Consider the following 22062-nt stretch of genomic DNA (forward strand, 5'->3'; position numbering starts at 1 on the left):
CGAGCCCAGGGACAGAAAGCTGGCCAGCAGGAGACAGCTGCTCGCCGGGACCCGAGCCAGGCAGCAGGTTTCAATTCTGCAGCATCGGCCGTTGCAGACAGCGCTGCTCTGCCAGGCAGCTTCCCAGCGGCTCTGCCCAGACGGGCCGGCGGGAGAAGGAGGAAGAGGCATGGTCTCCTCTAATCCGTGGGGCGATGAGAAGCAGGGCAGGGCTGACCTCCACATCCACATCTATTCCTCGTCTGCAGACGTGTACGAGCCCCGGACACGACCCTGGGGGACTGAAGCTCATGAGGACGTGTCCCGGAGAGCCTGAACTGGGGGCTGGGGGCGGTGGCCTGAACCGGGGACCCCCAGGGGGTCAGGGCAGCAGGGACCGGGGGGCATCTGGAGAGAGCTGCCCCATCAGGTGTGCAATCCTGCGGGATCCAGCTGCCTCTCCCAAGCAGGGGTCACCTCTCCCAGCATCGACCGGCCCGGTTGGGGGGGGTAGGATGCCTCCGTCGCTCAGCTCCTCCTGCCCTGAGCCCCACGTCCGGAGGCAGCCAGGGTGCCGGCATTTGGGCAATAAAGCACGGAGGCCGGTCCCCAGCTCGCACGCTTTCAAGCATGGGTGCAAAGCCAGGACCTCCGAGCAGCAAAGGGCCAGGGCTGTGGGGCAGCAGAAGCTGGGATGTAGCAGGGGCCGAAGGAGCTCATAACCACCCGCCCGCCCCAGGCCATCTCCCCCCGCGCGAGCAGGACGTAAGAACAGCTCCGACCCACCCCGTTCTGGGCCTGAACTGGCTCCATATGGGGCAGGGGGGTCTGGCGCGTAGAAAAGCTCTGCAGGGCACCTGGTGCCGAGCTCCTCGGACGCTCGGCATCTCTCTCTGGCTCGCGGCCGGAGGTTGAAATCTGTCCTGATCCCCCCAGCCAGGCCCGGTGCTGCTACGTGCAACCAGAGAGCTTCCTGAGCCGGCTGGGCCAACACATCCAGCCCGGGGCGTATTGGCTCTGGGGGGAATCTAGAAAGCGCTGCCAGTGCCTCCCCTGAACGATAGCCATCTCCCCTCCAGGCCCATCTCCCCGTGCCGGCCGTCCAGCGCTCTCTCTGCTCCCCCGGCCAAGCCATGCAGACCCCCCACCCGGTCGCCTGCTGGGCTCGGCCCGGCTTCGGAGGGGACAAGACGAGTCCACTGTCTGGAAACGCTTCGCCAAGGACGCCCGAGTCATTGCACTAACGCTGCGCAGGACGACGCTGAGGCATGAGAGGTGAAGGAAGTTGCCTGAGGTCACCCGGCGAGTCAGTGGCAGAGCCAGGACATGGGACCCAGGTCAGCCCAAGTCCCAGATCAGGGCTGTATCCATGAGGCCAGTCAGGGCCAACCTTTCTGGCAGGGGTGTCACAAATTAAATCAGTCACTGAGAAACCCCTCTAGGATCCACCAGCAAACGAATCCACGTCACAAACCAGCTGTTTGCCAGTGGGATCTGAAGGGCTTTTATTTGATTTTTATTCACCTGCCAAGACTCGCGTTCGAGCTCCTCTGTGGCCAGAGCGAGAGCGGACAGGGTCCCGGACGTCCAGCCGGCTCCGCGGGGTTTCTTGAAGGGTGAGGACTCGCCTGATGCTGCAGGAGCGAGGAGGAAACATGCCGCGAGGTCCCACCGAGTCCTGAGACAAAACCGTGGAGAGAAACCTGGGTGCGGGCGCCTCGAGGGCACGCAGAGCGCGGCGCGAGAGAGCAGGCGCACCCAGCTGGAAAGCACCGGCGGGGACAGGAGCCGGACGGGAGAGCTCCTGCTTGCAAAGCCTACGGGATGTGGTGCATTTAGGGAGAGCTTTGTGCCCGGGCAGGGTGCGGGCTGATCTCTGCACCAACTTTGCCTTCAAGGAGCGATCTCCAAGGTGGAGGTCTCTACTGGCCCCTCACATGGATGGATCCTGTGTCCTGGGACAGCTCCGGGCCTGCCCGAGGGGAAGCCATGCAGCCGGATGGGTGCGTGGGGTGGGCTTTGCATTGCAACACCCCCACCCCCCACCACCCTCAGGTCCAGGCAGCAGGCCCCCACGGCCCAAGATGCTCACAACAACCGTGCCCAGCTCGGCCCCACGACAAGGCCAACCCAGGCAGCTCCACGCGCGTGTGCAGCCCGCCGGCGGGGTAACACTGGCACTATTGTCTGGCTGCTCACAAGGGCAGGGTGGCGCCCGCCGACGGGCTGGGGGCGGCTTTCCAGAAGAGCCTCGCGCTGTTCCCGGCAGCGCAGACAGGACTTGCCTGTCCCAGCTTGGGTCATGCCGGGAAATGTCTGTTGGCACAGGACGAGGGTGCCTCCAGGGCTCGGCGGCTTCTCCCGCGGGGCCAGCCCTGCCCGGGAGGAGTCTGCCCGTGGCTGAGCGTGTGAACAAAGACGAGAGAGATGAGTCACGAGGAGCCGGGGCACGGGGAGTCACCCCTGCGTGTGCCAGGCAGAGGATGGGACATGCCCTTGCTAACCCATCCCAGCCTGCTCTTGCAAACCTCGAGGCCGGAGGGTCCCCACCGCTCCGACACTCATTCCAGGCGTGACCCTTCCCGTGTCCCCTCCCAGTCCTGCCACAACGGCCACAGAGAAAACCCATCTCCATCCTCCCTGCCATCGCCCTTCAGGGATTTCAAGACCGTTATCAAATCCCGCCTCGGTCTTCTCTTCTGCAGGCTCAGCTTTCCCGATCCTTCCTGAAGGAAGCGGGCGCAGGGCTCCGGCGCCGAACAGAGCAAAAGCATCACCGCCCTGGATTTGCAAGCGATGCTCCTGTTAGCGCAACCCGGGACGCTGGTCTGGGAGCAGGCAGCCCCCGTGCACGCAGGGAGAAGCTAGGAGCCGGGCTGAGCGCTCCGTGAACAGCCGCACGGAGGAAGCCCTTTGCTGGGCACAAGAGCCCTGTTAGCACCTCTGGTGCACGAGCCTGCTGGAGGGACGGGCGGGACGTGACACGAGGGACAGGCTCCACGACTGCTTCCCAGGCCTGGTTGTGCCTGGCTCGCAGCAGGGCCGAGCGCTGCAGGCAGAGCAGCAGCCGGAGGATCCTCGACAGCGAGGGGCGAAGCCGTCCCCGCTCCCGCGAGCCGAGGCTGCCCTCTAGCGCGAGCAGGGACGAGCGCCGGGGACTGCCCTGACGAGGAGGCCGGAGGAAGGTCACTTTGCACCCGAGAGCTCGTCCAACACGTCCCCAGCAAAGGGTGTCCCTCAAAGCCCTTGCTTCTCGTCTGCTCCCGGGACCATCGGGGCCACAACCCAGTTTAAAGCAAAACGGCGAGTCCCTGGACGTTCCTGCGGGGACCGGAGAGGGGACGGCCGTGAGCAGTGACCGCTCGCCCCACGAAAGGCCTGCCATCCTTCCCCACCGGCGCAGGGCCCCGCACGGCCTCCGCCTCTCCACGTCCGAGAGCAGGCCGCGGGCCCACATCCGAGGTCGGGTGCAATCCACAGCCGCGCGGGTTCAAGCTGGGGGTCTCCGTTTGGCTCCTTAGCACGAGTCGACACCGGGGCAGGAAGGCGTGCTGGATGCTACTGGCAAGCACCTGCCCACCCCTCCAGCCGCCCTGGATCGCCCCGTCTCGGGCAACGGTCTCCACAGCATCGCCGGGCACTCGACGCCGCTCTGCTTGAACTTGTTTGTGATGCAAGGGCGTGGATGGCAGCTCCAGGGCCTCTCGCCCGGTCTGTGGCCGAGGTGTTTCCGCGTCGCTCCTCCTCCCCAAGCACAGGCCCAGCTCTTTCTGCCGACGGGGGTTTATCTCCGAGAGGCGGCACCGTCCGCGTGCCACCGAGTTGTATCGGGGGGCAACGCATGGGAAAACAGCCCACCTAGGCCTGGTGGCGGCTGCAATCTCCTGGGTGGCGTCCAGGGCTCTTCGTGCAAGGAGCTGTCCCCACGTGCTTTGTGCACGGGGACAGCGCACGGACCCCACGAGAGCCCGGAAGCAGGCTGCCCGCCCCAGAGCACCACGCACGGAGCTGCACGCATCAGAGAGGCAGACGCCTCTTCCCGAGCAGGCTGGCAAACACGGCCCCGGCATTTGGGCCACGTGGAGGGGAGAACGCCCCGGAGAAGAGACTGGCCGCAGAGCAGCTCGCTGCCCTTGTCCAGACCAACTCAGCTGGCCGCTGGGGTGCTGAGACCGGTCAGTCCTGCCCACCAGAACGGTCTCCTATGATCCTTCTCCTCCCCTGCCCACATGCGTCCACTTGCTGCCTCGTCTCAGGCGATAAAGCTCCCTTTGGGGCAGACTTTTTCCTTCGGGGTCGTGCAGTGCCCGATGGAGCAGAGACCTGGCCTGTGACCAGGGCTCCTTGGCACGACGGTGACACCAGGGACCAGCCCCTCGCAGTAACGGGATGCTACAGCAGAGACAAGCAACAGCTTTGGTGTACGGGGGGGGACGTTCCCAGACTGCACCAGGGACGTGACCACCAATCTCCTGCAGCATCGGGCAGGCCAGGGAAGGACTCACCTCCCATAGCCGAGGCAGCAGCACAGCGCCGGCGAGCCAGGGGCGCTCGCTCGCGGGGAGGAACGTCGTCTGCTCACTGCAGCAAACGTGCCGGAAACCAGCCGGGCCAAATCTCACCGCCGATACCGGGGGGCCTCTCAGCAGTCTTATTGTGACGTGCAGCAAACGCTGTCCGGTCCCGCTGGGAGAGCGCCTCTTGGCACTGAGCGCGTTGGCACGAGCGGTCTGGCACCCAAACCCAGGCACTCTCACCACACCGGCCCTCTGCCCCCCGGACAGCCCTTGCAGCAGCGTGGCGGGACGGCTGTCAGAAGGGCCGTCCCGAAAGTGAGGGTTACAGAAGCCTCCTACAGAGGTTCGGTTTCTCCTGGGAGAGTCGCTGCTCTCCCAGGAGAAGCCACGAGCGTGCACATGTTCAGGATTTTTCTCTCAGGATAAAAATGGCTGCTCCAGGGGGAAAAAAAAATCACCTGGGAACCAACAAATCAATCCCAGGAGAGTTTCTCCTGGGACAGCGAATGTCTGCACATGCCCAGAGGGTCACCCCCCCTTGCTGCGGAGGCAGGGCTGTTTGCATGCATCCCAGACTGCTGCGGGGCTTGGCTTGGGGAGCCTCTCGCTCTGGTTCTGCTGCTGGGAGCTGGTTCATGTCACCAGCAGCTTCCTCCTTCCCGCCCTCCCCTTGCTGAGGCAATCATTCGGGATGAGCAGCTGCATCGTCCGTGGGGTCTCGGCTTTGCTTCTACTAATGCACGGGACACCCAGGGCTTGCTCGCTGCACCCCAGCACCCGTGCACGAGCCAGAAGCTCCACCCCTGGAGAAAGGCCCTACCAGCACAGCCTGACACGCTCACCTTGAAGACTTCCCTGTCGGGCCTGCTCGAAACCCGCAGTGCAGCCAACCTCGGGAAAGCAGGCCTCCCTCACGCTCCCCGCAGGTGAGCAACGGGGCTGGGTGCACCGGCCCCATCATACTTTGCACAAAGCACCACGTGACTGCCCATTAATCCTTCGGCATTTGCAAGGCTTCCCCAGCATTCGCTATCGGCTTGCTGCCAGGGAAGTGCCAGGCTCTGGAGAGACGCCCAGTGTTGGTGTCTCCTCTTGATGTTTCCCTCTGCAGGGACATCGGCTGGGCAGCACCATCCGCTTTGGAGCCACAGCCTGAACTGCTGAGAGGTGGCACTGCCACCTGGGGACGTGTTTGTCTTCATCACCCTTGGCCCGGCCCTGTTGACACTTGGAGAAGAGAGCAGAGACGCTTCGTATCTCACTTCTGTACATGAACCAGCCATGCGGGCTCTATACCAGACCTGCTTCAAGGCCAAGACCCCAGCATCTCTTGTGGACAGATGTCCGCTCTTGACGTGACCATTTCCAGGAGCAGTTTCCTGCCTATGTGGCTGACGGCCGACTAGCATCGCTGTTATAACCGGGTGCTTTCCTTCTGTCCGGCAGGGTCTGGCTCGAGCCTCCAACCGCTCCATCGGGTTCTGCTTTTCACCAGCGAAGCTGCCAGCAATCAGCAAACTACCTCCCGGGGGTCCCTGGCCACCTTGCTTTGACCTTCTTGGCAACAAGCTGTAGAGACCGAACATATTTCACCTCTCGCTACAAGGCAAGTTTTGCAGATACCGAACCACAAGTGTATCAGAGCACTTGTGCACAAGACAGCCATGATAGAAAGTTGCCCTGGCTACATTAATGCTATTGCTTGAGCCTCAACCTTGGTTTCGCAAAGTCAAGCCTCAAACTTGCTTGAGTTTTGCAACCTCGGCCGTGCCTCCCCGCAGCCTTCTTGTAAGTAAGAGATCTACGAAGGAGCCCGTAAACACAGAGGCTGAATTACATGTCAGAAAAGGTTCAGAAATGATGGCTCCTCCCAGAACCGCACCTACTCTTTTGATCCTGTGGTAAAACACCCTCCAGCTCAAAGGCAACTAGGTAAAGACAAATATGAAGTGTTGTGGGCATATGAGGAACCCACCGACACATTCTTGCTGCAACCTTGACTTTCAGAACTGCCCGACTCTTGTACCCTTGAGGTTTAATTGTAGAAAGTGAGGGTTGAAGGGACATCACGAGGTCACCTCTAGTCCAACCCCCTGCTCCAAGCAGGGCCAGCCCCAACTGCATCATCCCAGCCAAGGCTTTGTCTAGCCAGGTCTTCAAAACCTCCAAGCATGGAGAGTCTGCCACCCCTCTGGGTTATTCCAGTGTTTCACCACCCTCCTAGTGAGAAAGTTTTTCCTAATACCCAACCTCAACTTCCCTTGCTGCAACTTGAGCCCATTGCTCCTTGTCCTGTCATCTGCCCCCCCAGCTCCATCCTCTTTGCAGCCCCCCTGCAGGGAGGTGAAGGCTGCTGTCAATCCCTTATTAATGCTTAACTTTCATGTAAGGAATGTTTTTAGCAGCTGCAAAGGTGATTTTTTTAAAGGAAAGACATAGCAGTGGGGGAAGAATTCAGATCTTTCAGCCGGCGAAGCTTACGAGCATCTGCTCCATGACCCTCCCGTGCAGAGCACATCCGTCCCTGCTACTCCAGGTATTAGGCCAGAGGAACGTGGGCTTGCTCTTGCCTTGAGCAAGGCGTTGCATTGAGGATGGTTGCGGGTTTCACTCCGAGTAGGACTCTGAAGTCACAGAAGAAGTGAGGGAAGGGCTTAACTGCCTTCCAGATCAAGGGAAGGTGGCACCTACCTCTCCTGCATGCCTCTAAATAGGCCTCTCCTGTCTCTGCAAATCAGCACGCTCCGTCCGGGCAAGACCCTGATCTCACTGAAATCACAGGGGAGTTTTGCCACCGATTTCAACCAGGTCAGGCTCCACCGCCGGGGCCCCAGCACATCCCCGTCTCGGCACAGCGAGGCACCCATTCAGGTTCTTGCACCTGGTTTGCGAAATGAAATCAGCTCGGGCCTCTGCTACACGTTACATTTATTGCACAATTAACTGGTGAATTGCACCAGGAATTTAGACCGGCCACACATGCAAAAATAAGACCGGCTATGCGTGCAAAGTACTCGTTACCCAATTCGCCGGTTAATTGCACAATAAACGTAGACGGGCCACATGTGCAAAGCATTCGTCATGCCACAAAAATGGCTGTCCAGTTATAAAAAAAAGCCAAAACAGCTACAAAGTTGGTACTTGAGCTTGATAGCTGTTTCTATCCACGTGGCAGGACCCTCAGTGTACAAAGGCCCACCTCTCCTGATCTCGGAGCCGGCGGGCAGAAGCTGCAGCACACTGAGATCCACCTCAGGGGTGCTCGCGTTCAACAGTAAAAAGGCTTTCGCTGGCACGAGCGTAATCCTCCAGGAGAGCGATTGTGCGGTGCGCCAAGGCAGCTTGGCTTTGGGACAGCAGCATCCAGCCCCAGGGCTGAAGACGCTTCCCTTAGCGCGCACTGCGTTTGCACCTGTCGCTTATCAGGCTTTACTTTTCCAGCTGTTGCTGCAGACACCCCAGAAACCACCCCTCGGCTTCACCTGCAGCCCACGCAGGACCCAGCACAGTGCATCCCTCAACCGCCCTCCCTCCCGTGCCAGTAGAGGAAGCAGGGCAGGGTGCCTGGATGATGGCCTCAGGAAAGGCCAAATTAGTCTTACCTCGATCCTGGGTAAGATTTTGAGAGAATTATCCTGGCGCACGTCCAAGAGGGGCGAGCAGGGGAGGTGATGCCCAGGGGCAACCAGCACGGGTTAATTCGAGGCAGGTCCTGCCAGGCCAACCTGGTGGCCTTCTACGACCAGGTCACCAAATCCCTGCACGCAAGTGTTGCGGTGGACATAGTCTTTCTGGACTTCAGGAAGGCCTTCGACACTGTCTCTCACCCCATTCTCATTAAAAAACTCGGGGACTGTGGTGTCGACACCTACAGTCAAATGGGTCGCTAACTGGCTGGAGGGCCGCACCCCGAGAGTGGTGGTGGAGGGGTCTTATTCGACCTGGAGGGCTGTGGGCAGTGGGGTCCCCCAGGGCTCGGTTCTCGGGCCCGCACTGTTCAACATCCTCATCAGCGACTTGGACGAGGGGGTAGAAAGCACGCTGCTCAAATTCGCAGACAACACTAAGATGTGGGGAGAAGTGGGCATGCTAGAAGGGAGGAATAGGCTGCAATCGGACCTAGACAGGTTACAGGGGTGGGTGGATGAGAACAGGATGGGGTTCAACACTGACAAATGCAAGGTGCTGCACCTGGGGGGGAAGAGCCAGCAGCAGACCTACAGGCTGGGGAACTCCCTTCTTGTCAGCGCAGAGGCAGAAAAGGATCTGGGAGTCATTATTGATGCCAAAATGAACATGGGCCGACAGTGTGGGGACGCGGTCAGGAAGGCCAACCGCACCTTGTCGTGCATCCACAGATGTATCTCGAGCAGGACCAAGGAGGTGATCCTCCCCCTCTACGCGACACTGGTCAGGCCGCAGCTGGAGTACTGCGTCCAGTTCTGGGCGCCGCACTTCAGGAGGGATGTGGACAGCATGGAGAGGGGCCAGAGGAGGCCACTCGCATGATCGGGGACAGCAGGGCAGGCCCTACGAGGAGAGGCGACGGGACCTGAACCTGTTCAGCCTCCACAAGAGAAGGCTGAGGGGGATCTAGTGGCCGTTTACAAACTAGTCAGGGGGGACCAGCAGGCATTGGGGGAGGCCCTGTTCCCCCGAGCGCTCCCAGGAGTGACTAGAAATACCGGTCACAAGCTGGCGGAGGGTAGGTCCAGACTAGACATCAGGAGGCACTACTTCACGGTCAGGGCAGCTAGGATCCAGAACCAACTTCCAAGAGAAGTGGTGCTCGTTCCTACCCTGGGGGGCTTTAAGAGGAGGTTAGACAAACACCTCACCGGAGTCATTTGACCCCAGTACTCTTTCCTGCCATGGCAGGGGTCGGACTTGATGATCTGCTCGGGTCCCTTCCGACCCGACCTACTATGAAACTATGAAAGGGAGGGTGCATTTGCTCCACATTAGGTGCCAAGTGTGGAAACAAAAGGAACATCCCTGGTGCCGGAGCCTGGGCGTCACGTAGAGCAGACAGCTATGCCTCTACCTATTTATCCGGCTGACAGCCTTGTCGCTGCGTGGATCTATCTTTCCCTCTCTGGAGAATACCCTGGGGACAAAGGATGCCACGTTTGCAACCTGTTGTAAGAAAAAGAAAAATGATTAAACAAAATGACATCAAAACTCCCCTTGCAAAGGCATCTCCTTTGCTAGCTGGGGCTGCGCTGCCGTGCCTTTGTTCCCGATTTGCCTTTACTCTGCGTTTGAACGGAGCGCAGCCATTGAGGAGACACAAACACCGCGCTACCGAGTTTTGGGGGTGCCGATGTTCAGAGCACCGGTCACCGCCAGGCAGGGAAGCAAGATCCCGGCTGCTCAGAAGTAACCAGCCTGAACCCCTGCAGAGCTCACGGGAGCAGAAAGCACGAGGGAGGTTTGCGTCCCGATATGAAGGATGGACAGTTTGAGAGGGTGCTCGGAGCAAGTGCTTTGTATGGGCTGGCCAACGTGGGGTACCCTGCTAATGCCTTGGCTTTACGCTTTTTCCTTCCAGGTCTTTAGGGACACCGACCACCTCCCCGTCACAAGGATCGCAGCGTGGCGCGGTCGCGTGCAGACATGTAGCAGGGGCAGCGTGTCCCTATAGCCGCAATGGTCCCAGGAACGTGCGACTGGGCAAACTATACAGTTGGGAAAGCTGGTAGAAAACCTTTCGGGCACGAAATGCCCTTTCTCAGGGCACATCTGGGCACAGATAAGAGGACCAGACAGACATTGCTTCTGGCCACCAAGCCGGGTTGTGGCATCGCACCGGAGATCTCAGATGAAGGGGGAGTGAGTATCAAAACTCCCCTTGATTTCACCATTTTAGCTGAGCTCTGTGGTGCTGTCCTCACCTGCCTGATCTATTAAACTTGTCCTTTGTGTCCAGGAAGAGAGAACCAGAGACGCGGCAAGACTCCCGTCGACTTCCACGCGGCCAGATCTCACCCCCGCAACGTTGGGCGGCTGCTGTTCAAGACCGGGAGGATGCAGGATTCATCGTGACCTCGGCAATGGCACTGCAACAAAGCGGGGTCAACTCGGCTGCAAGGATTTGATTATACCGCCCTGCCCCATGCCCCTGCCAGACCCCCCGGAGTAGCTGGGGAGATCACCCAAACACCCTGCACGCTGAAGGAGCGTAGAGCAGCTGCCAGATCCAAGGATGCAGCACTGGTTATCCCCAAAGAGGTACAGGGCGCCCTGCTGTCGCGCTGCACGCAGCGGTGCTCAAGCATAAGATAGATGCTGTATTAAATTTGGCTGGTTACGGGTGCCAACTGGTGCTGTGTCTGGACCTTACAGCACCCTACATCCGAGGTGCCAGCACTGCTCCTTGGATCCTGCGCTTGGCATACATTTGGTTGCATATATGCACGTTTTTATCTGTGATACAGGTGTGTCCAGCACGCTGCAGCGTACGGAGGATCGAGCTGAGCTCCGTTCGCTGACCGGTCCTGGCAGACAGCATCAATCCAGCAGGACTGTGCACACGTAGGAAGGTGCCAGCTCCTCTCGAGCTTGGAGACTCGGAGTTTGAAAACAAGCACCTCCACCATAAGCAGAAGGGGCTTGACTTGGTTTTTATCCTCCTGTTAAAGAACAGCTTCTCAGGTGGGCTGCATTTCCCCTTCTTTTCCCACTTTACTTTTCCTTCTGTAGCTCAACTAAGCACTTCTTGGACTCACAGACGATGGGGGTTGAAGGGAGCTCAGGAGTCGCACCCAGTCCAACCCCTGCTCCAAGCAGGACCAGCCCCAACTACGTCATCCCAGCCAAGGCTTTGTCTACCTGGGTCTTAAAAACCTCCGAGGATGGAGATCCCACCGCCTCTCTGGGTTGCCTTTTCCAGCGCTTTACCACCCTCCTGGTGAGGATGTTCTTCCTAATATCCAACCTCACCTTCCCTTGCTGCAGCTTGAGCCCATTGCTCCTTGTCCTGCCATCTGCCCCCACTGAGACCAGCCCAGCTCCAGCCTCTTTGCAGCCCCGCTGCAGGGAGGTGAAGGCTGCTGTTCAATCCCCCTCGGTCTTCTCTTCTGCAGACTCAATCAGCCCAGGTCCCTCGGCCTCTCCTCACCCATCCTGTCCCCCAGCCCCACAACCATTTCCATTGCCCTCCACTGGACTCTCTCCAATGTGATCACATCCTTTCTGCAGTGGGGGGCCACAGCTGCACACCGGACTCCAGATGTGGCCTCCCCGGTGCTGAATAGAGGGGAATAATCACCGCCCTCGATCTGCTGGCCGTGCTCCTCCCAATGCAGCCCCTTCTTGGCACCAAGGGCACACTGCTGGCTCCTGCCCAGCTTCTTGTCCCCCGTCCCCCTCCCTCGCGTTTCTCTGTAGGCTCAGCAGCGGGAACGGTCTAAAACCGAAGTGGGGATCTACTGAGCTCAGGATGGGAGTCGAGCCCGTGGTGGCGGAGGTCGAGCGCTGTGCTAAGAGCACAGAGGCAGAAGCTTCAACTTCGAAAACCCACTGATCCACAGGACAGAGGGTCTGAGACGACCGTGCCCCGATCTCTGGATCTACCGGGTGCTGGTGCCATGCTGCTGCCCCGCAGCCATCTCCCGTGCCCCGGGAGTCGGCAGGGTCGGCCGAGCGCGGCATCCTCAAAGCACAGCGTGCTGCCAAATAAGTTTTAAGCTGGCAGCGTGAAACCACAGCGCCACGCTGCATCTTTTCCAGGGGAAACAATTTAAAGCGAGGGCAGCCAGGAAGTGAACAACAAGCCCGTACTTATGTAAAAAAAAAAAAAATTTATTTGGGAGGATTTTAACATCAACATGCAGGCACAACAGGAATAAAAATTATTGCACCGCTATTATGTGGCAATTGTTCAAGTTTCTAAAAACACTTAAATCCCACACTTCTCTCTTCTCTAGCCAAGTGCTGAGTGACGCAGCTTGACAGAGCCCGGCTTCAAAGCCGCTCTCCCAGCTGCCTGGGTATGAGAACTGAACACAACGTAAAACACACACGTCTGTCGAAATCTTCTACTAGAAGTACAGCATTATCCTTCACGTCCAGTAAGAGAAAACCAGAGAAAGACATTATCCTCCTCTCGCAGGAAGAAAAAAAAAAAAATCCAAATCACACACGAACGCAGCGTGGCTACGAAGACCACGGATCGCTCCACTCGCCCGTCCCCCAACGCGCAGCCTGTAGCGTGCCAGACGCCAGGAGTGGCAACGACACGGCTACGAGTCTGCTATTTACAATAAATACCATTCAGATGCCTTGGATGCAACAACAGTCGAGAAGGGGGAAAAATAACACTGAAATGGAGCACGGTGCAGGGATGCATTGGCTGCGTACACAAATGAAGGAGGACTGCAAAGGTCAAACTCCCAACCCAAAACGAGCCAAAGAAAAAACTCACACCCAAATCACCCAAAAGCAAGCGATGTGCTGAGAGGGCTATGTGCATCTCACACACACACACACACACAGGCACTCTCTGCCTCGCACCGATCCGGTCCTGGGCTCACCGTGATGGTCGGACTCGTCTGCGGGTTGTTCTGTACAAGGAGAATAGCTCCTAACTTCTCCAAAACGCCGTGCTAACGCGCACGTGCGCACGCAACGTGCCAACGCAACCGTTTCTAACACCTCACCTCTCCCACGGCTCTGAGATTAGCAGAGAAGACTACGTAGAGTTTTTGCTTTTACCTTCCAGCAAAGCAAGCAGTGAATCTTGGCACAGATCTGGGGCATTGTTGCAATTTTCCATGGAAACTTTTGCTCAAAAGCTCAGCTATAATGTGCCAAATTTAAATGAATGTACAGAGTGGGGGCTGTGCACCTGGCATCTTGGGAAAAGCGATGATGTTGCCCAGGAATACAGATGTTGGGGCCTCCCTGTTAACGGACATGTTCCTAGTAACGCCAGCCTGTTTGGGCTTGCGAAGGCGGATGTCTAATATTGCACCTATTGTTTCACGTTGGTACAGAAACTGAGTGGCTAAATATTTGTCCTGTGCTGTCTTTAGCCGAATTAGTTGCAAAAATACCTCTGGTGCCATCATGCAAAAGCAGCAGCACGTCAGGGCCTCTTCACACTCTTCCTCTGTGCCTACGCAATACGTTTAGGCAGCCACACGATGACAACTGCTGCACCAAGGGGTAAGTTCAAAGAGCAGGGAGTATGTGGCTAATGGACCTGGTGCTCTCCGAGCGGTCACTGGGTGCCTGGGTCCCTCCTGGGAGCTCCCCTCGCCGCCCCCCAGAGACGTGACCCTGGCCCCAGCCCTCTGGCCTAGTCGCACCTTCCTCCCTCGCGAGGCTCACCCTGGCAGATCTCCTGAACACAGCGCTGCCTGTGCGCTCAAAATAAACTGTACTTCATTACTTCCATGGATCATTAGCTGCCTCCCCAATTAATGAGTGCACATGCATTAAAAAGCAGGCAGGCAGTTTTCTTTTCAGTGCAAGCTGAATCACCTGTGCTCGAAAGAAGAGGCGAGGCTGCAGCCAAACCCCTCACAATCATGGCTTGTTTTACGCAGCGATACACAGACCGCTGGGGTTACATCTGCAGGGTGAATTACCTTTGCCCGATGTCGAGGGGTGCGCTGCTTTGCCTATCGCGCTGAGACCTAAGTCAGACGTTGCAGGGGCTATGCCCCGACACGGGTTCGTACCTTAGACCCCGTGACATGGAGCAGGCTCTCCAGAACTAGCTTGCATTTCTTAGGGAGAAGTGCTTTGCACCAGGCATACTTGGTTTGGTTTCGTACTGTCAGTCGTACCGTGTTTCGGAAATGTTTAGTGGATCAACCCGTTCAGGAGCAAACCGGTGGCGTTCCCAGGTCCTCGCAGGCAGCCCTCCGCGCTCGCGACTCTCCGCACCCAGCTCAGGATGAGACTGCCATCAGGAGAAGAGCGCTCTGATGGGGGTGGAGGAACGGGACCCCCAACTGGGCGGCAGGAAAGTAATGATTTATAATTACGAATCCATCTGCTTTCAACTACCTTATGGATCCCAGCGGAGGGATCAAAGAGAGAGTGGTAATAACAGGTCGCTACTGGAGCAGTTCACTGGGTTTTGGAGCGTGGAGGCTTCTATTAGTGCATTCATAGCACCACCGTAAACACATGCATTCACACAGATATACGAAGTAAACAGTAACTTGAATGTAAAAATAAAAAAACATCCTAAAACAAACACAAAAAAAAGTTGGTCCAGAAATGAAATCCAAACATCCAAAAAAAAGAGCGGGGAGGGGGAGGCGGGGTTTACAGGGAAAAATATAGGTCGAGAAATCCAATGGGGTCTTGAAAGCTATGGATCATAAATTAAAACCAGGTTGAGAAAGAGAGATGGGAAGAATGCTTCCTATATAAAACATACACTTGCATTTAGGGAAAACAAGTTGAAACTCAAAGTGCAGAAGAGATTTTTATCATGGAAAACGCGGTATAATGAAATTGGACCAACAGATGCAGTGTTTAGCCTGGAGTACTGTTACAAGGACAGCCGTCGTTCAGGAGTTTTCCTATCCAAGTAGATCCGTGAGCTGGTTGACTAGGAGATACAGATGATCTACATGCAGATACACTAAGACAAGGTTGGGGTAAAAGCCAAGAGCGTTTGGAGATATATGACAAGAGTGGCACTCTTTGACAGTAAGTTTTAATTGGCTGAAATAAGGAAATGGCTTACTGTGCCATAGCCCTAATTATACTACCTATTTATCAGCCTACTATTGTTGCTGATCCGAGTCTCTCAAAGAGATCGTTAGCCAGAGTTGGTTACACTTAAAGCCAAGAAATGCTGGAACCCAGGAGATCATCACAATTCCTACTGGAATCAAGTAAATTAAGCGGTAGAAATGCTCTGGCTATGAAAGCCGAGATGCTGAAATACCACGTGTGTTGTTTTGAGGTCTGCAGCTCGCCCGTATAATTCAAGAACTCGGGGCTCTTCCCAGCACTTCCCAAGGCAACAGAGGACAGAAAGCTTGGTGGGGTTTGTCGGTTCTCGCCAGCGTACCTAAACTCCCTCAACGACTTATTTAGATCCACCGTAAGAGGGATCCGCTTCCTATACCCGCTTGACATGGATTTAACATTACCCAGGTCGTGCCCAAGAGTGCTACAATTTAAGAGATTCCTTTAAAATGACCGTATCGCACCCTTTCCTGCCCTCCTGCACCCTTTCCTGCGGGCACGGTCTGTTCTGACGGTGGTCCAACGAGAAGAAGGGAGGCAAAGGGAGGGAAAAAAGGCATTTAAAATTTTAAAAGCTAAAAGAAAGAATCACCGTGCGTTCTGTAACGCAGGAAGAAAAGCAAACCAACACAACAGAGCGTGCTACGGATTGGAGGCTTGTTTCAGTGGTGACTTGAGAAACGGGTTTTAAAAAACGAAGGGTTCGACACATATAGGAATGTTTCCCCACCCCAGCCTGAGAATGGAGAAGCAACGGACTCTAGGATATGTCCGAGACAGCTGGATATGTAGAGGGGCAAAGAAAGAGAGGGGGGTCTGGGTTGCACTTAAGAGGGCTTTCGCTGCCAGGATAACTGATGAAACAAGGTCACTGTTCTTTCAGTTGCCCTGAAACAAGAAATTGGAGAAACAATGACATTTGAAAGCCACGGCTGAAAAACAGAGGTGTTTAAGCGAGCTGCCTTTTTTTTTTTTTTTTGCACACAAAATTCTTTGGGATTGGAAATAAATTCCAAAACTAGAGGGAAATAAATACACAGCGTGCCTTCAGCTCAGGACAAGCAAGGAAAGCAATCTGCAACCTCCCTCCGAGCCCCCGCTTCAGAGATACCCTGTTCCAAAGAGACCTCAAATGGCAAGCACACCGTGTACAAAAATAGAAGAGCAAGGATGAAGAAAAGGGCAAAAAAGCAGTATGAAAAAACCCCTCCCCAAAAAATAGATGTACACAAGTTCTATTTTATATTAGTGTATCATACAATTTCAGACACACAGTCTCGGTTTCCCAGCGGAGAACGCTCGAGTCCCCGGAGCCCGGGAACGCTGCTATGTTTTCCTGACAGCACCGTCGCGAGACAAGGGGAAGTCTTGTGGTTTTAATTGACCTCCAGCCTCTTTGCGGCTCCCCTGCAGCAGAGTCTCCTCTTGGCAAGGCTTGGCGCTGCCATCTGGTAAAGGGGAGGCCCGAAGAACCTGTTTTCCGGGAGCACGTGGCAGATCCTTCAATGGGGACATTTTCCAGGTGTCCCCCGAGGCCTCCGGTGTCTTACGGCTGCCCACGCTGGGCTCCTTCCTCGCGGGTGGCAGACACTCTGGCTCCCAAGACTTTGCCGGCTTGGTGGGCTGTGTGCAGTGCCTGCACGTGCGAGGAAGGCTGTCCGTGGCAGGCTGGGCTTTCTCTTGACATGGGCTCCCCTGGAGGGTTTCCTGCCGCCTCTGTTTTGGCTCTTTCTCCCCCTTACAAGACAGGTCCACCTGGGAAAGCTCCTTTCTCTTCTCCAGCTCCCTTGTACCAGCCAGGCTGAGCTTTACTGGACCCAACACACTTTGAGCTACAGGGATCAACTGAGACACCGGCAGAGCCTTTTCGCCGGCACTTGGGATGTGGGGAGTTGAAGGTGCAGCACTTGCTGAACTACTTGGACTCGCTGTACTCGTTGCCGGTGGGGTCTTGCTTTTCGGAGCGCTCTCTACGTGGGATGAGCTTTGCTGCTTTTCAGCGCTGGGGCTTTTGCGGGTGGGTTCGCTGATATTTTCCAGGTGCTGAAGCCTGTTGCTTTGTTCTACAGGGTGAAGTTCCTGCTTAGGACTTTTCTCTTTGCAGTCCATTTGGCTTAGCAAGAGAGGAGAGGTTATACCCGTTGTGCAACAAGGAGAAAGTGCTAATGAAGGTTTCGAATCCTGCTTTTTTGGACTCGCTTCTGTCAGAAGACACTCCTTCAGGCCATCGTTACTGCAGGAGGCACCCGAAGAGTTGCCTTGTTCCAACTGAAGGAGTTTTGCGGATGGGCATGTGGTATATTCTGTGCGATCTGGACTTTTCTGAACACTCACAGTTTTCCCAGAGTCTTTGATTCCCTCATAAGAGGCATCTCCTTGGCTGCCAGGCTCAAGAGCTTTGCTGTCTGCCATCTCATACTCTTTTGCTGCTGCTCCTGGCGCTCGCAGTGGCTTCTCGATGCTGCTAGGTTTTCCTGGAGCAGTCCCTGAGAGACTCTCAGGTGGTGACTGGTGACCGCTCTGCAGCATCTCCGAGGCAGCCGGGGGCTGCTGACCGGTTACGCTCTGCGAGTCCTCTGCACCTTTTGGATCCTCGGGCAGAAAAGCATCATCCTCAATACTATCTTTGCTTTCCAATTTAGAAGGAAACTTATCACCATTAAAAGAATCGGAGCCCTGATTGTCGCTGCCGGGAGGCCTATCCAACCTTCTCCCATCTTGGCTGTCCTCCGAACCATCATCAGTTTCATCCTCGGAAGAATCGACTTCCCTAATGGCCTCCTGCTTTTGAAGAGACTCTCTTCTCTCCACCCTGTCTTGTCGAATAGCACCCAGCTTCCTGGAAGTTGGCTTTTGCAACATGCCTTTCTCTGCGAGCCCCACTTTGCCTCCTGTTGTTTCATTCATCGATTCCTGTAAACTCTGGAGGCTGGGATCGCGCTGCAGCATCTCCTTCTTAAATTCAGAGTGGGAGATATCTAAGCTGTGCTTGCGAGAGGAAGCCAGCTTCTTTTCAGAGGAGGACAGAGAAGCAGCCAGCTTCTCAGCAGACTGGACTCTCTTCAGGAGAGGAGAACGGGGGGGCTCGGCACTTTTGGGTCTGGAAATCTGCCTCACCAGTGGTGGGGAGGAGTGTAGCTTTACAGGAAAGGACTGAATAATACTGGAGCTGCCAACTGAATGCCCAGGCAAAGGAGAAGGAGAGCGCTGGGGCGATGTGGACTGCGGGGTCGGTGACGGAGTGTGAGCCAGTGGCGAGAGGGGGATATTTCCTGCCGATTTACGCCTTGGTGATCTGTACTGTCGCTGAAGCTTCGGTGCTAGCCCATGCAGAGAACTAGGCCGGATGTGCCCGGAGCTGGCTGGTGAGTTGGGGACACTGGAGCCAGGAGAGCTGCTCTGGGAAGAATTTCCACCAACTTCAAAAAAAACAAATAGGAAAAGAAAATTATTACAATATTTTATTATTAAGCAAATCAATGCAAATACTCTTGTACAGGGGTTTGTCCAATTACCACAAGAGTCCATTGCAAAGAGACTACAAAATGCAGTGTTACCTTGGTTTCCAATAGAGTTAGTGTACTGGTTAGTGTATTGTCTGGGATGATGTAGTTGGGGCTGGTCCTGCTTGGAGCAGGGGGCTGGACTAGATGTGATCTCCTAAGATCCCTTCAACCCTGGTTTTCTATGATTCTACGTTCATATAATCAGTACCAGAAAATCAGTGTAGCGTGCAGAAACTCCATGAAAAAGCATTCGCTGCTGTTCGAGCATTACGTAGGTAAAAACAACATTTCTTTGTTCTTATTTTTAGGATGCGAGTTTCTTAATCCTGTGCCGGATGACATTTTCAAGACTGGCTTTTCCCCCAATATTCTGATTCTTTTGCTGTGATGTATTATGGAAAAGAGTCAAAATACCTTGGAAATCTATTGTATCTTACAACACAAACTTGCATCGAACATGCACAGAGAGTGTGGTGTAGTTCATGACTTGCTCTTCATTGCATAATGAACACAGTTTGGAATTAAACTTTCATCTGCCCACAAGAAAATAAGAAGTACACAGCAGTCGCTGCTTTCAAGTGCAAATAAACTAACTCACTAGTCTGTTTGTTGCTTTAAGAATGAGGCTATTAAAAAAATCAAGCTGACCCGCTGCATTTTTACCTGAATGAACAGACTCTGGAGTAGATCTGTAGCTCTGCGTGGGTGACCGAGGAGACAGGTTATGAGTCGGAGAACCAGGAACACTTTCTCCGGAAGACAGAGAGCGGTTGAGTGAAGATAAACTGCGGCTGGTGTGCAGCAGCGAAGCCTGCTTCGTGATCTTCCTGAACAACGAACTCTTCTTCTTGCTGCAAAAAGGGACCGGAAGTTACTCGTTTATAAAACCAAATGAATTACTCACATTCAGAAGCCTCTTGCACGTGCTCAATTTAGCATGCACCGACACAAGACCTTGTTGCATAGAAAGTGCTTTGACAAAGCCCAGCTGGATAACGCTGATCTTCACAGGGAGAACCTAACTCACCTTTCCTGCCCTTCTTTGGTTTTGCTCTTCTTGTTCCTACGCGCCATTTTGGATTTGTAGCTGGCCTTTCGAGCTGGCCCGACTTTGATGGATGTGTTCTCAAAGGGGGTGGTAGAGATAGACACCTTGTTTCCACTCTGATGAATACATAAAAGAAGAATTGCTGTTTAGACGGTGGCAGTGTTAGGGGCTAAGTGAGTGGGCTGCTGGTCTATCACTGGCTTCCCTGCTTTCTTCCCTTCCCTTCCCCTCTTTGCATCTCCATCTGGCCTTTAATAACAGGTGCGCAAACAGACCCCTTTAGGGTCTTGGTTTCCTAAGCTGCCAGCTTAAACTACAAGGAACATGGAGGGTGAGGTGTTTGACATCTTACTGAGATCCTAAGGCCTGAATTTAAGCCTCACACACTACCCAGATATGGTGAGGGGAGCCACACAAACGCTAGTCATGACAACCCGAGAGTCAGCAGCTTTATCTTTCACCTGGTATTTCCAGCATGGCAGCATTCATCGATGCAGTCCTGTTCCCATCACTTGGGCAGCCTGGCCCCCTCAACGCGCCTAACAAAATACCTCACTTCCTTGTGCTCCAACCCAACACCTCTGTGAAAGAGTTGGATCTTGTTTCAATAAATGCACCCAGCTCAGAGGAGGTTATCAAAACGGAAGTCATTTACCTGAGCAATCTGAACAACAATTATCAAGCCTGCTTTAAATATTGATGACAATAATCCTTGATAAAATGGCACTGAGAGCCACTGATGTTAGCAGCCTAAAGCAAAATAAAAGTAATTGGGAGCATTCGAGGGGACTTGTTTCTTCAAATGATACAAAGGGATTGTGAAAATCACGACGTGTTAATCTGCTGACTGCTTCCCCAGTAACAAACAGGCACCTCTCTTGCTGCTGCAGAATATCTCCGATAGGCTCCTTTCTCCACAGATATTAAATGAATATCAGTTTAAAGTGCAAGCAGACAATTCTAGAGATTTAAGGGAAGACTGACAGTTTATCTGGGAACTGAGTTACAGCCATAACGGTCCAGGGACTACACAAAAAGCAAGATCTCTTTGGCACTATTTTGTACGGGGCGAGCTAGGTAGTTGGGGGAGATGTAATAGCGACGTTGGGTCAGACCCCGGCTTGCATTCAAAACGACCACCTGCCAGTCCGTTCCTAAACGTGTTGGATATTAGCTGGATTGCCCCCATTCAGGCATGGTCAGGCCCTACCTTCAGGATCAGCTCCACCACTTCCGTATGCACTAGGCCGTTGACAGGCTCCCCGTTGACGTGAGTTATCAGATCACCTTCCCGCAGACCTGCTTCGCTGGCCGGGCCTCCTTCTTCCACATGCTGTTAATCAGAGGGAAATGTTTTACTTGACATTGCGCAGGAACAGTTGACTGGATCAGACTCGGAGTCTACCTAGTCCACTATTTCACCTGACAGGGGCCGCATGGTTACGTGCTGTGGGGTAATCTGCTTCCATATCCTGTCTCATCCTTCTCTCCAACCATTCAGAACTGGATTAAACCCCAAAGCACAGGTTTAATGCTGCCTCCCCATACCTTTACTCCCATTAAATACAACAACTTTGGACATCCCAGATTCACGCATCAAAACATGCCGGGCTAATGAGTCCTTTGCCCTCTGGAACGGAGTAAGCACGTACTTTGGAAACTGGCTAACGAGTCCTGTAACTTCACTCAGCTCTCTGTAAGGCAAGCTCCTGTGCAGTAAGACTGCTAGTCATGTCCACTGATCCTCAGTACCAGCTCTTCTTCCACCTCCTGTGCTTTACTAAGCCAGGGTGTCCTATACACCCCGCTCACATTGCTACCAGACAGCCTGACCTTGGAAAGAAAGGCCCGCAACCTTTCAAAGGAGCGAGGACGCAGCTGGGTGATGCTTGCACTTACTGCAGCAGAGAAAGGAGCGGGTTCTCTCTGGGTCCGAAAGGGTTGCAGAGCCGGAAACTTAAGAAACACAGATTTTTTTTTCAAGGACGAGCAGAGGGGAGCAAAGGCAAAACTCGGTTCCAGATGACTTTTCTACATAATGATTAGCATCAAAGAATGGCTACCAGGTACAAAGCTGAAAACTCTTAATGAGGTCTCCAACACGCAGAGATGTGAGGAAATTAATAAACGGCCTTTCGCTCCTTTCTCTCCTTGAACTGGAGAAGGAGTGCAATTTAAATCCTAAACACTGCTTTGAGGGAAATGTTTCCAGCTAAGTCGTGCACACTGCCAAGGAACACGCGGGTTGGGGAGGGGGATACGCAGGCAGTTAATATCCTCTGCCATAATACACAGA

At 54.8% G+C, this 22062-nt stretch overlaps 1 protein-coding gene across 3 annotated transcripts in view; it reads right to left on the reverse strand.

Annotated features, from left to right (window-relative positions):
- Positions 1-16441: 16441 nt before the first annotated feature.
- The window catches only part of MAST2 (microtubule associated serine/threonine kinase 2), a 139325-nt gene continuing 133704 nt past the window's right edge, over positions 16442-22062 (reverse strand). For all 3 annotated transcript variants that reach the window (XM_025206554.1, XM_025206547.1, XM_025206565.1), the window contains 4 exons: positions 20977-21099; positions 19746-19882; positions 19382-19569; positions 16442-18631 (listed from right to left, as the gene is read on the reverse strand). In XM_025206554.1, coding sequence (XP_025062339.1) covers positions 16539-18631; positions 19382-19569; positions 19746-19882; positions 20977-21099 — 2541 coding nt within the window. In that variant the 3' untranslated portion in view covers positions 16442-16538. The remainder of the gene's footprint in view (positions 18632-19381; positions 19570-19745; positions 19883-20976; positions 21100-22062) is intronic.

Source organism: Alligator sinensis, unplaced genomic scaffold (genome assembly GCF_000455745.1).
Source record: "Alligator sinensis unplaced genomic scaffold, ASM45574v1 scaffold781_1, whole genome shotgun sequence".
NCBI lineage: Eukaryota > Metazoa > Chordata > Crocodylia > Alligatoridae > Alligator > Alligator sinensis.